Source organism: Oreochromis niloticus, linkage group LG5 (assembly GCF_001858045.2).
Source record: "Oreochromis niloticus isolate F11D_XX linkage group LG5, O_niloticus_UMD_NMBU, whole genome shotgun sequence".
NCBI classification, from domain to species: domain Eukaryota; kingdom Metazoa; phylum Chordata; class Actinopteri; order Cichliformes; family Cichlidae; genus Oreochromis; species Oreochromis niloticus.
The window spans coordinates 17,154,449-17,168,829 of record NC_031970.2 but is presented as its reverse complement, the minus strand read 5'-3'; the positions used below and the strand labels follow the sequence as shown (position 1 = coordinate 17,168,829).

The window sequence follows — 14,381 nt, the reverse complement described above, 5'->3', positions numbered from 1 at the left end:
TTATGACAAAGAATGCATGTACATAACTGCATAAATGTGACTTTTTTTTGTACTATCATTAGATGAGAGTATTAAAACTTCACATGTTTTTTACAGTTACAAGGAGAGTACAGGATCCAGGGGGACTTTATGTGCGGCTTGACAGAGTGATGCATGCTGTGTGTGTGTCTGCATGTGTTTGTCAGCTCTTTTGAAGTCTGGGTTGATGTTCTGCTTTGAATGGACATTCCTTTGGTCTTAGCCTCTGTTTGCACACTTGGCCCTTATCACAGTTAATAACTCAGCCTGCCCTAACATACTCAGTAGCTGCTTTAGTCAGAATTATCAGCTTAGGTTCATAGTGGTGGTTTACACCGCAAACCTTTGTTTATTTTATGTGACGGAGAGAGCGAAAGTGAAATTATGAACCAATCCATACAGTTAAAAAAAACAAAACAACACAAAAAAACAAAATTAAAAATTAGAAGGTCGAGTAAAAAAGCCCAGAGTCAGGCAGTAATAGTGTAGGACTTTTTTTCTTTGCAGTCCCAAGAGAATCGACATGCAAACATCTCAATATAAAAGACAGTTAAATTTCATCATTAATAAAGTATATGTAGAAGTGCATGTAGAATGGGTTTGAAGGAAAGTAAGTAAATGGATAAAACGCAGTACTAAAGCTGTATGTGTATCTCATTGTAATATTTATTATGCACAACTGTGTGTAGCTATGTGTATGGCCCACAGTCTTTTGCTTTGATAGGGAGCAAACATTTGAAAGGCAAAGACAAACTGTGGAGTTTTTTTGTAACAAACTTGGATTTTAGCCAAACGCAGCAAAATCTTCTCTTCACAAAATGCAAATAATCAGTAGAAAGCGATACTGTCTAACCTTTGTGGATAAATATGTGAAGCTGGGTCATAATGAGCAAATTCAGCATTGTAGTACAAAAAAACAGCTGGGAACACTTGCAGCCTACATTAGTATCTCTTTGTTTTATTTTAACTCCAAAATTGAGATGCTTGTTAAAATAGCTGGATGTTATCATATGGAGAATATTTAAAGTGAACATATTTGCATGGTAGCACTAGTGTGATACACTGACGAGTTAAAAAAAACATTAATAAAAGCACATTACACAAGTATTCCCAGCGGTACTGTGCAAAACCAATACAATTAGGGAATGCAGAGCTTAGGTGCATTTCTAGTCTTCAGTTATCTGAAGTTGCCCTGTGAGGCATAAAGTAACCTCGAAAACTAATTAAAAACAAAAAGGAACTCATTAAAAGAAGTGGAAAATAAATGAACTCTTTTCTACCAAGTAAATGTGCGACCATTAGTGTGTGAAATCCAACTTGATTAAAGACAAAGAGAAGGAGATGGGATTCGAGGGATGAAGAAAAACAAACAGATAAACAAAATATCTGAAGAGAAAAACCCGAGAATTGGAAAAGCCCCTGGAGCTTTTTAAAATCAGCTTAGCATAAAGATTGCAATATCAAGTAACACAACTGAAATTGAAGCAAACACAATAAACCGATAATCCAGGACTACCTACACTGACCATTTTTTGACAGAGTGCTGTAAAAACACTTGACATGTAACATAAGGTATTTATCTGAGATATCTGTGATTTGATTTTCAGGAAAATGAAATCTAGATGATCACATTTAGGCAAATTTCTAATACAAAGATGAGATTTGAAGTGCAGTAATCTGACAAACCGACCAGGATCTGAACTCATCTGAGAATTATTAAAGTGTTTTTAGGGACAAGTACTATAACCTGTCAAGAACAGTTATGGATGCAATGACTATTCCAACAATGGAATGACAAAGCACTCGACACACTGCCACTGAGGCCTTTTAACGGGACAGATCAACACACACAGGGTCTCATGTGGCACTGGCTAACATTCATAACATGCTGGATGTGTACCCTGAGTTTGTGCTCAGCCAAGTGTTAAATCTGACTTGATTTCAGAAGAGAGCCGAGGTCACACAAAGGCCTGTTTAGGGAACAAACTGCATCCAGGCGATTGGATGAAGACATATTCTCTTACCCTGAATAGTCAGGACAATCAGCAGCGCATCTCCTCATCCCGCTCATCAAGCCTCTCTCACACAATCACACAATCAAACTCAGTGTTAACCACTGAAGGGACAAACGCCAGGCTTGCCAAGACCTGAATTCAGTCAGTGCCAGCAGTTAACCCAAGAAATCAAAGAGTGCTGACCGAAGTGGCAATCAAATCTGCATGTCTCAAGAGAAACACAGAACTACACCAACTAGGTCACAGACACAGCATTATTTTGAATGTCTTACCTTTGAAGGACAGGAAAATTCTGGGAGCAGACAGGGGCTCGCTGGGAGGGGGCAGCCCCCCAGATGATAAAGCTAGTAGGGCCAGCAACCAGCACAGTTTGTCCCACAACATTGTTCCTCTGTTTGTTAACAGGGACAAAGGAGAATCCAGGAGCTGAGGGACAGACAGGGATGACCATCAAACAATGAGCAAAGCCCTTTCAATTCACAAAACTCGTACAGTAACCAACTCGTAGTTACTAAACTAAAGTAATTTGGTTGTTTCCTTGCAATCATTGCTGCATTATGCAGCTACTTTTGCCTTCATTAAAGTCAGACCACACAGAACACAAAGCAATGAGTGAGATACATGGCAAAAAAAAAAAAAAAAAATGGATAGGAATTAATGTAGTTTTTTTTCTTTTCAAATTGGTTGCCTATGTGGAATCGCAACTTGACCATTTCATGTTATTAAGCTGGGAATAGGATGGAATCTCCTTCCAGCTGCAAATACCGCTGCCCGCCCCTCGCCACTCTCTGCAGATCTTCACTTTTCGAAACAGTGCAATGAAACGTGCGTAAAAATAAACGTTTAAGAGTTTAAAAACTGTAACTACTATTTTACAACGAGAGTTTCGTTTCACCGGTTGTACACGGAGCTGCCCCCTTACGCCTGGCGCGCACCGGCAGTGCTCACAGATTAAATCACAAAGCGCATCAACATGCTGTTATCCGCCACAAAGAGAGCTGAAGATAATGTCCTCATAAAAGAATCTGAAGAGGTATCCGCGTGTGGACCAGGTGGCACAAATGCGCGTAACGCCAGCGCAAAAAGTCATGAGAAATGGCATCTGAAGCGCCAGATTTGGAAACAATAAAAAAAAAAAAACAATTTTAGCGAAGGTGTTTTGCTGTAATTGTCTGCGCATGCCACAGATGTTGTAAGCGCGGATCCGAGCATGAGGTCAAACTGTCAGTCAGGGTTTAAGATCAAGTTCCACATTAAGCCCCGAAGGCAGAACTCCAAAGCCGACCGTTAACCAAAATAAAGGCTGACTTGGCTTTTGAGTTATGAGGACACGAACATGAACCACGTGTCATTTATAACGTTAACGGGGATTGTAAGCGGTCAAAAAGAATCCGCTGAGAACTGCACATACGTTTCCTCTGAAGGTACGACATCACACGAAGTCAGAACTTTTAAGGTCTTTAAAAGAAACTCGCACTGGCGATTAAACACTCTCTGCTCTTGGCTGTTGCAATATTTCAAAACAGTATTTCAGAGTATCGCTCATTAAAAACGACCTCCCACATGCGCCGGAGAGCCACACCAAAATATAAATATGCGCAAGCTTGTGCTGCTAAACACGAACCATTTCTAATATTCAAGACAAATTTATTTTACAGACATTTTAAATACATCTTCTATTTATTACAGATTCTATCTTGCACATGTAGCGGTGACATTCTTCTTACTCGATTCCATTAAATGTGGCTTCCTATTGATTTAAGAGCGCATCTGTCACATAATAAATACTTACTTTAACTTGTCATGTAGCTGAAAAGCACTTAGATTATGACCTACCTTATGGTGACGTCCAGTGGCTATTATGATATAGCTGGTCAGCACTGAAAACCATCCACAGATTGTTTGAGCTCCTCTGTCCGCAGGCAGGAGTATCAGTGTATCCGCCGCAGATCCCACACGATTATCCCAGAGCCAAACAAAGCTTGGGTTTAAATCAACTTGAAGCGGCCGCTTTAACTTGAAGTGATCTCTAAATCGCATTAACAGAATCTGTATTTTCCAGTCAAGAAGGTGACCAAGAAAGAATTGTTCCTGGTGCGAAGTAGGGAAGAGCTTCGACCGTGCGCAGCGGCGCTCAAGTGTGTAGTGCCGGGAAGCGGCTTTTGCAGGTGGATAAGCTGAGGTCTCCCGGCTGTGGACACACCCATGGGGGAGGGAACCTACCTTTAGCATCCGTGTGCGTCGTCCCTGCTCAAAATTGAAGAGAAAACGTCTCTGCTCTGCACCTTCATACACTCCAGGTGGCTACAATGGTAAACTTACTCAAAAGAAAGCATGACGCCTACAAGTTAGTGAGTTTTCATGTTACTTTCAACATTGCATAGAAGAGTTGTCGCGCATCCTCTGCTACAACTGTCACAACCACTGACGAAGCCTCACAGAAGAATCAGTTTTTACCTTCAATGACTTGCATCAGGGAACATCTGCATTCCCACTGCCTGTAATAAACATATCACATTTTCCATATATTCAGAATCTTCTGGAATTTTAAGTGTTAATAATAGAGCATGAATAATGCTGAGTTCACGACCTAGTGAGATTTAGTTTTATTCACAAAGTTCACTCAGTGTTTTCATATCTGTAAGCATTTATCTGTGTGACAACAGGGAAAATTAAGTTAAAGTTTGCGGTAGATCAAAACGAAAACAAAAGTTCCTTTGAAGCTCTCACACTAGCTTAATAATTCTAATTCAACACCACAAGACTTGATTTCATAATAATAAGCACATATAGAATTTAACACTGAATGCAGGGAACCTGTGATAATGTGATGACGACTGTATGAATGGGCTGTCCAAACTGCAGCAATCATAGTCACACAGCTCTTTAGAGCTATAGTACTGCACATCCTGCGTGTCCAGTTGTCTTGTCCTGGCAGTGTCGTTGTACGGAATGGGACTTCCTCTTTTTGAATGCCGCATGAATCACTCACTTGCTATTTTGACTCAGGCAGATAAGAAAGAAACAGAACAGTTGAGATGAGAGCATTGCTCACATTATTCACATGAGAAACTGTGGCCAGATGCAGATGAGGTAGATTTCCCCAAACACCTTGGCGACCTGACAGTGGATCCCTGGCTCTCGCCTCAGACAGGCATCAGATATTCATGGGCAAATGGAGCCTTAAATCTTTTAATCTCACTTGATCTCCCACCCTGATCACACTGGCTTATTTTGCTTCTTATTCAGTCAACACACAATGCAGCTGATGCCCAGTGTACATGCTTATTATTCCATAAATGCTACATGCAGTAGCTTAGGTTTCATGCAATGTTAGGGATATTGCAATTGCTTGACAGAGCAGTCGCTGTAGAATAATACAGGAACATAGAGGGTACAAAACGTCAGTTTTCATTTAGTTACAGCTCTAGACTTGGCTTGTCATTTGCTATGTGTTTGTTAACATATTAATACGATGTAAGGATGATAAAATATTTCCATTTTTAAAAAAAAACCTCAAAAAACTACACTGACTCTCTGGGTGAGATTTTTGAGTTTTCCGTCCTCTGAAAGATGTCTTGGAAAGACAATCACTGCATCAGGCTATGCAAAAGAGGCTTCATAGTGTGCCTCTTGGCTTTGATGCTCAAAGCAGAGAAAGGAGTGCTCTGCATCAGCATTTGCCATTAGAAGTGTTAAATTTCCCCTGATATGTGCAAAAAGCTCTGAGAAACAATTACCCCCACACTCACGAGCTTGTGCGCATAGGGTGGGTGATACTGATACGTTTCAGTCCGTCTGAATCTTGTGCAGTCTTGAAAGACCATCAGACTCTCGTTCTCACGGATATAACACAGTGAAGCCCACAGCTTAACATGTACAGGTGGCTATTTGTGTTTGAAGGCTGGAGACACCAAATAAATAACAACTTTTATAGATATCTGGAAGAAAACTTCAACTCCCATAAGACCCACTTTGAATAAATCAGTAGGAAAAAAAAAACTTTCTCTAAGGCTCACATATAAGAAGTTCAAACGACCTCCAGTGAAATGTGTGTGGCCCAGCCAAGTTTAATTGTGTCATTACTACTTTTGTCTTTTATTCCCAAATTGATCTACTATTTTTTTCTCTTTTTGTTCTTTCTTTACTCTTCTGTCCTAAAGCCAACAGCTGCATGTTGTTTCCTATATTTCTTTTTAATCAACAACATTATTCCCATCTTCAGGCCTCTGGTGGCCTCACCATCTGTCACATGCGTGAGACAAGAAGAAAGCAATTATTGAATCCTGGCTTTGAGCAGCGCCCGCCTTCATGAAAAGTCCCTCATGCTTTCCAGTTTTTCATCCAGTTTTCTGTTGCAGCTATCTGAGGAGTAAAATGCGACAAAGTTGAAACCAAACATCAGCATTAGGTGCCAGACCGCAGAAGTGAAACACTTAGAGGGGCTTTCTGAAATGAGATGTTAAAAGTCTTTTGTTCAGCATGGGGAGAAACCAGGTTTAATAATGTGAATTTGAATGCTGCACTGTGGGAAACTCTTAAGAAGTTTTGTTACAGCTATTACATCACTTCACTTGTTGGCTGTTTTTTTAAATATCCCTGTTAAAGAACAATAACAGCAAACGCTAATTTTGCCGCTCTTCACTCTGACACTGAGTTGAACACACACATCTATTTAAAAATGTTGTCATTTTCCTGGAGGACATGAAAGCAACACTGCATAGATTAATGCTATCACTCTTTCAGGGTTCTCTGAGCTTTTTGTTTTTAATAACAAAACACTGTGCATTTATTTATCCACTGCAAAATTATGATAAATAGCAGGAAAAGAAACTGAAACTACATTAACATTTACAGTGGAGGTTTTAATGGAAACAGGTGCCCGTAGAGACTAGAAATCCAGACAGCATGAGAGCAGAGGTCATTTTCTAATATGAGTTTCATTATATTTACTGAATTCTTCCTCTAACCTTTTGCCACCAATGACTTCATCATTCATGAAAAGTAATTATTAACAGGCCGCGACAACCTCAACCTCGGTCCTCTGGCTTCGGCAAATTAACAGCTGTTCATTACTGATGAGGTGAAGAAACAAGTGCAGCCCCACACTGCTGTGCACATCTGCATTTACACCACACACACACTCACACGTCTAAATGGCACAGACAGATGTGTGTGCCGCATATCCTCACACAATTGACCGTTAACCCTATCCTAGCAATACACACACGCGCAGCCGAAGACACGGAGACTGGCCCTCGGCACACTCTGAGGGATGCATCGATTGTGTAGAATTTAATGAGGGAACATGTACTCATCCCTCCACCTCACCGGGAGAGCTGTTACCTTTTGGTGTGATAAGATATTAAAAATTCACACTGTTTCTGCAGCGCTTTGACTGGTATGGCAGTATGCTCATTAGCATTTAAATAAGAAAAGGATAACACTGCACATCGCAGAGTCATACCTCCTTCACAAAACTGGCAAACAGAAGAAAAACTTGAACCAACCCCGGAAACTTCGGCTGCTTTTAAACACTCAAGACTGGGAATAGTTACATCCTGGGAATAGTTACTAAAGTTGTACGATTGTTTTGACGTAACTCCTCTAGACATTCACATTATGTTATGTTGCGGTAATGTGTTGAAGAATGAGCTCATTCATGTCAATTTGTATTTAAACCCAGAAACATAAAACATCAGCGGTTCTAGATGTCTGTAAAAAAGCACTGTTTCTCTTGACTGTGGAAAAGTAAAAGTGATTTAGTGGGAATTAGGCCATTTTTCTGTTCATATACTTAGCAAAACAATAAGAAAAATGTAACTGAACCAAGCACTCAAATAAAAAAAATGCTGACTCTGAGGTCAGTCTCTTGTTTTTGGAGTAGTTCCAGTTTTTTTCTCTTGTTAATAGTAAAACCACATTGTATGCTCTCTTAATAAATACAGCACTATTTGTCTATTATTCTTTAAGTGCACTCAGGCCGACAGGAAAGACATTCAGTCCCAGTTTCTAGATTTCCATTCAAACCACACACTACTTGTGAACCCAGACTAGAAAAATAACTCGTATTTACCCAATTTTTGTTGGCCTGGCATCATATTGACTTTAACAATTAACGACGCAAGACAACGTAATGTTGGAACAATAGCCTCAGTGAAATGCTAACAAACATAGAGCATTGCTTTTGCTCACTAAGTGAGTCTTTAATTAGATGCTTATGCTGTAATGTAAATTCTGTTTAAAATGTACTTTTTCTCCAATTGCTCACATATGATGTGCCTGTTGAGCTGTATGCTAGAGATTAATGCTGCTCTTTTCTTCTTGCATATTTTCCCCATCCAGATCTCACTGTGCTTGGCTGATTGTCATTTTTCTGCTTGTACTTGTTCCTCTGTCTTTTGTCAGAGAAGCTGACTATGACTCAGCTGGAGCTTTGTGGGGCTAAAAATGGGACAGCTGCCTTTTTTAAAACGACACAAGTTTGTCTCATTGTATCTGGCTCATATGTCTTCTGCCTGGGAACACAGGGAGGAGGGCAGCTGTGGTGGAATGATTTGGTATGAATTAAAGCTGTTTCCTAACAGGCTCCACAGGGTCTGATCCTGCCCCTTGCTTTTCTGGTGAATTCACTAGACCACTGTCGAGTGTGCATTATATCATCTCCCTCATTTTTGTTATTCTCAATAAAATATACTGCAAATAATAACAGTAGTTTTCTATTTAGCATGACTTCATAGATGAAGGTGACCCAGCCGTGCAACCTGTGGTTGTTTGGAGGGTGTCTGTGTATGTGTGGGTTGTAATAGTTTTCCCATGCAGTGTTTTTGGCTTGAGTTTCCTGAACGTCTAGTCTGTCAGTCATTCTTCGTCAGCATCCTACCACAAGTCTCTGGCCAGAACAAGAGACTAAAATGACTTCTTTTTGTCCTACATTACCCACTGTTGTCTGTGGTCTGGAATGGGGAATAGATAAAACTTAATTGCTACTGACATAGTCTAGTTTTAATTACCACAACACTAAATTGGATAAACAGAATAAAATGTTAGATGGATGGATGGATGGATGATGGATGTTTTTAATTACTTAAGGAGAAAAAAAGTAATTGTGCAAATGTATTAATCCATTTCTTTCTTTTTGAAGCTTCTTTCAGCTACTGAGAGACGAAGACAAAACTAGGATGGAGGTCCTAATTTTTCTCATTCTCTATGCTGCCAAGTTAGCAGAGGGAAAAGGGGCAGTATGTAAAACTGGGATGGAGCACTATTATATAGCATACTATTCAATCTAGCAAAAAGCAAGCAGTTCAGCGTATATTGGGTCCAAATAAGGGAATAGGCCATGAACACAGAGAAAAGAAATGAGAGCAAAGAGAAATATTACATTTATTTCCAACTACCATACGTTTTTACCTATTTATTACACTTAATTGTATTCTTATCTATATCCTTGGACTGTACTAGGAAAGCTTCCTGTTTATCTTGTACTGGGACTTTTGCAGCTCTTCAGTTCATCCACTATCTGAAACAAGACAATTTATCTTTAATCCCCTTCCTTTTAAGCAAGCTTTCTTCTTATTGATTGCCCCTCGTAAACAGAAAGCTTCCACCAGAAGTTGGTGGTGCTGCTGTGCTCATAGATGGGTCTGTGTTCCTGGGTCTGTATTAACATATTAGAAATACTTTGTATCTAATATCAAAGTGAACCAAGTATATAAAAAAAGGAAACCATCTAAAGTCAAGTGGCTCAGAATGATTTCCTGCATTTCCTGCTGTCTCATCATTTGCAGCTTTGACCACGATTAATATGACCATCTGCCACTTTAACAGTACGTATGAAAATAAGGAAGAGCATAATAGATCCCCTTTAGTAATGATTGAAAGTAAAATGAATTTATTGCAATACATTTGGAGTTTTGCTACAATACAACTTTAGCATTTCAGGCCCTAAATTAAAATTATCATGGTAATCCATACTTGCAACAGCATGGTACCGTTGTTGCTTCTAGCATGTTAGCATACTGATGACAGCATTAAGCTTAAAGCTCCACTGTGCATATACGGAGTCACGGAACAGCTGGCATGGCTATCGACTCTTGTTTACAACATCTGACTAACAAGGACAGGCCCATACTGGTACAGGGTTGAAGGTTTGGATACAAATATATATATATTTATGACGCTTGAATTTTTTGATCTCGCTTTTGCAATTACTCTACTCTGGACTATGCTGAGTCCCTTGTCCTTCACCCTTCCCTCACCCACCCCTCCCCATCTCATCCTCCTGTCATCACTCGCCCTGATGAGGCTGTGAAACAGGTGGCTCAAGAATTCAAAATGACATAGGAGAGATGGGGACCAAACAGTTGTGTGTGTGTGCGCGTATGTAAGAGAGAAATACAGAAGGACTTTGCATGTGTATCTGTGTTCATGAAAGACAAGAAGAAAGTGAGATGCCAAGCAAACACAACAATAGCAAACAAAGCACTAATTTAGCTATTTCAGATTCTCCTCACTGCCTAAACTGAGAGCCTGTTGCCATGAGACACCTAAATTTAAAAAAAAATCAAACAAACAAAAAAACCTTAATGAAATCCATCTTGATGAAAACCATAGACTCTAAAGTATCAGAGATGAATGGCTGGGAAAAAAGCAAAAGATTAAATGATTTCCAGAAGACAAAGGCATTCATGAGTCTGAATGTGCTACGATCAGTTGAAGCAGATATAGTGACTTGCGATGATAAGAGAACATTTTTTCTGTCTAACACGAAGGTGCTGTTTGGTCACATGTAACAATGGGCTTCAGCTCTGCAGAAGGACAACAAATCTGTCTGGACATCTGTTCCCCAAACTGTCAGCACCAGTTGTGTTGGTAAAGATCCTGTAGTAAGTTGTCTGGAGACAGCATGGACAATCAAGAGCATATTCCTAACTATGTTTTTTCTGCGAGGCTTAGTTAGCAATTTAATTAACTGTGGAAATGTTGCAAAGATGTCACAACTGTCAGTGGCTCCACATCCAATCCCAGAAGAAAGTCGCTCAGTCTTATCGCTTCTTATCGTGTCTGCTTTCCCATCAATGCCCCCCCTCCTCCTCACACTCAAATTACCAGTTTGTCTCACACATTTGACAAAAAAAATTGTTTGCAGCACTGATGATGATGATTAGTCATTCATGTTCAAATTACAGCTGATTTTGCTTTCCTCACAGCTGTGGTTCATCTTGTTTTTGGAGCAGTGCAGAAAGACCAGTGCAAAACTGTACTCAGAAAAGAAAAACATTTAGTTTGGTAAAACCTAAAATATCATATCAGTTGCTTTATCAACATTAAACCTGAGCTTTACAACATGTTGACAGTTTTATGGTCTGCCACTGGGGATAGTGTCCAGCCTCAGACAGCTGCCAGTAATGGGCACATCTGGCTCTTGATTCTGCAAAAAGAAGCTGTTGTTCCAGTAGTTGCCAGCCAAAGAAAGCTAACCCCATTGTCTTCTCTGTGCAACCATGTCGGCCAGATAATTTGTCTCCGTGGTTTCAGATTTGTAATAAAATGGACGGAGGCTGTGTTTTCCGCAGTTTGTATGTATCTGTCATTTGTGGATTGTTGCTTCTAACCCAAACAGAGGAGACACATTTATTCAATTATTTTACACCACATGGATACCATCTTCTGAGCTGAGTGATAGTTGATGAATATATTGAGCAATACTGGATTTGCCAAAATCCCACACTCCATGTGTCTCTTCTCGTGCGTACATACTGCATATATTATTTCATTGTTTCTTTCTCAGTCTGTCTGAGTCCGAGGATTTTTCTTTGCAGTATGTGCTCCAGAGGTTGCACAACCGCCAAACTCAATGTGTTTCTGACACAAATGAACAGCCTAAGTCAGTTCATCCAGCGTGAACATGTTTCGGTATGTTATTAGCATAAAGTATGGTTGACAGATAATACTGCTGAATAGTAATTAATAATACTAAAGACAGATCTAGCAGTTACACAATGTGAACTGTTTTGTATCTCTAGTCTGTGTGATGTTGCAGTGGCTGTAAGGGCATAAACATGCACTGCTTTATAAAGCTGACAAGCTCATTTTCAAATAAAATGAGATGTTACTGGAAACAACACTGAACTTGAAAAGTGGATTTAAACACAGGCAGCTGACAGGCTGGTGCTGAGTTTGACAAGTTAATTCAGTTTTCGTTGGAGGTCTCAACATAGCTTCCTTTTCTAAAACATTTTCAGTACACACTCCTCCACACATACACTTGTGCTCGTGCGCACGGAGAGACACATTGTAAATAAAGCAGCAACACATGTAGACAGCAATCTGATTGGAACAGAGGAGGCGATCAGGCAGACAGCCTAGGGAGAGGTGGCGCCTGTCATGTGGAATGGATCTCATTAAAAGTATGCCCCAGGTCACACTTTGATGGACGGGGAGACGTCAGTCATCTGCCAGCCAGATTAGCTGAGACTGAAACCCCGTCCTCTCCCTCTGCCCCTTGAGAGCTCACAGCATACCAAGTGGGTCCGGCCAGACTTACGTGCGCCCCCCCAGCCTCTGTCAAACCTCTCACCTCTGGGTTGCCAATCACAGAAACCCACAAGCACATCCAACTTGAAGGAGAAAAAAAAACGAAAAACAAAACACCTGCTGTGTTAAAAGGCAGGTGCTTCCAGGCTGTTTCTTTTGCCTCTTGTTTGAGACTGTGTGGCTGCCTCAAAGGCCGTGTCCCCTGCCCTGTACACATTTTTACTCAAAAGAGCCTGAATAATCAAAACAGTTTTCTCATGGTTGAGCATGCCTTTGCCGTTGAACTTGATAACATTTTCACATAGTGCACTCTTAAAATGTAAAGCATAAGGAGCATTCACTCACAGGGACACAGATCTATACTACTTATTATTAAATAAATCTACTCTTCTATATGCGCTCCGTTCTTGCGCTTCCTGCATGCACTCAGTTTCCTTTCCACTTTGAATATTGTGGATGTGTTTATAGATATCCCTCAACCTAACTGCTAACATGTTTCAGTTATTAGCACATCTATAGTTTCATAGGATTTGTGTGCTGGTCTTTTTTTCATCGTTTTTTATTACATCACTTTTTTCATGTTGTTTGTCAGCACTGTCACACAGGAGCTCCCAGACACTGTAATGAAGTAGTGGGTTTATGTTATTGACACTAGATTTATTCATACGGATTCATGCTTAGTCCTTTTGATTTTTTAAACTAATTTTTTCTTGGGCATCAGGAAGGTATTGACAGGTGTCCCCCTCCTGTAAATGAAACAGTTAGCAAAGTGACATGTCATATGTTTCACTGGCTACAGGCTGAGGGGGAAAAAGCCACAAATTATGCACAAGATGTCCTTTAGCATCTGTTTAAGGCAATGGTGAGACAGGTCTGTCATTTCCAACTCATTACATATGTGCATTTTTAAAAGATCTCCTGTTTAAGCACACTGGGGTCTGATGTTTTAACTCCAACTATGATTTTTTCTACAGTCTTACTGTAGCTGAGCCAAGCTAGTTGTTTCCAAGAATAAAGTTACGTTGAAACCAAGCACACCATTGTTTTTCTTGTGACTTTACCAATAAGTTTGATGTGTCACATGGCCCTCTTCCTATTGAAAAAACAAAAGTTGTATCCAAGATGGCCGACTTCTAAATGGCCACCATGGTCACCACCCATCTTGAGAGTTTGCCCCCTCACATATACTAATGTGCCACAAACAGGACTTTAATACCACCAACCATTCCCATTTTATTATGGTGTATCCATATAAATGGCCCACCCTGTAGAGTTTCCAGTGGGAAAAACATTTCGTCACTCATCCAAGTGACTTCTCAGCTTCTCAGACTCCTCAGCTGACAGCGGGTTTCTCCAGCCTTATAAACAGTTTCTTTGCATAATGACTGAAACCAGCACCACTGATGAACAATGGGATGTGAGGTCAGTTTCTTGATCATTAATATGCAAATTGTAATTACCATTGACCAACAACCACTGATCAATGACAACTGATCAATGGCCATGAGTACCATTCACAGAGAGTTGGGGAATGGCTGCAATCACAGGATTGTAAGATGGTGAAAGATGTACCCTTAGGCCCCCTCCTTGATTCAGAGATGGTCTTTCCCCTTTCCCTTTTCTCGTAAATGGCCTTGGCCTAGTTTCATTATGCAGATGTACTGTTTATAAGGTTGGGGAAACCTGCAGTCAGCGGAGACTGAAGAAGTCACTGAATGAGTGACGAAATGTTTCTCCCACTGAAAACGCTACGTCCAGTTAAACAGAATCAACTTTCTGGGATTTCCTTACCTGGATGATTGAGCATGC

At 40.3% G+C, this 14,381-nt stretch overlaps 1 protein-coding gene across 1 annotated transcript in view; it reads right to left on the bottom strand.

The window, feature by feature from the left end:
* Nucleotides 1-4,199, bottom strand: part of sema3fa (sema domain, immunoglobulin domain (Ig), short basic domain, secreted, (semaphorin) 3Fa) — a 46,383-nt gene extending 42,184 nt beyond the window's left edge. Inside the window, exons 1-2 of the mRNA XM_005453518.4 lie at nt 3,870-4,199; nt 2,306-2,459 (exon numbers count right to left, since the gene is read on the bottom strand). Coding sequence (XP_005453575.1) covers nt 2,306-2,459; nt 3,870-4,073 — 358 coding nt within the window. The 5' untranslated portion in view covers nt 4,074-4,199. The remainder of the gene's footprint in view (nt 1-2,305; nt 2,460-3,869) is intronic.
* Between the last annotated feature and the right edge of the window lie 10,182 nt (nt 4,200-14,381).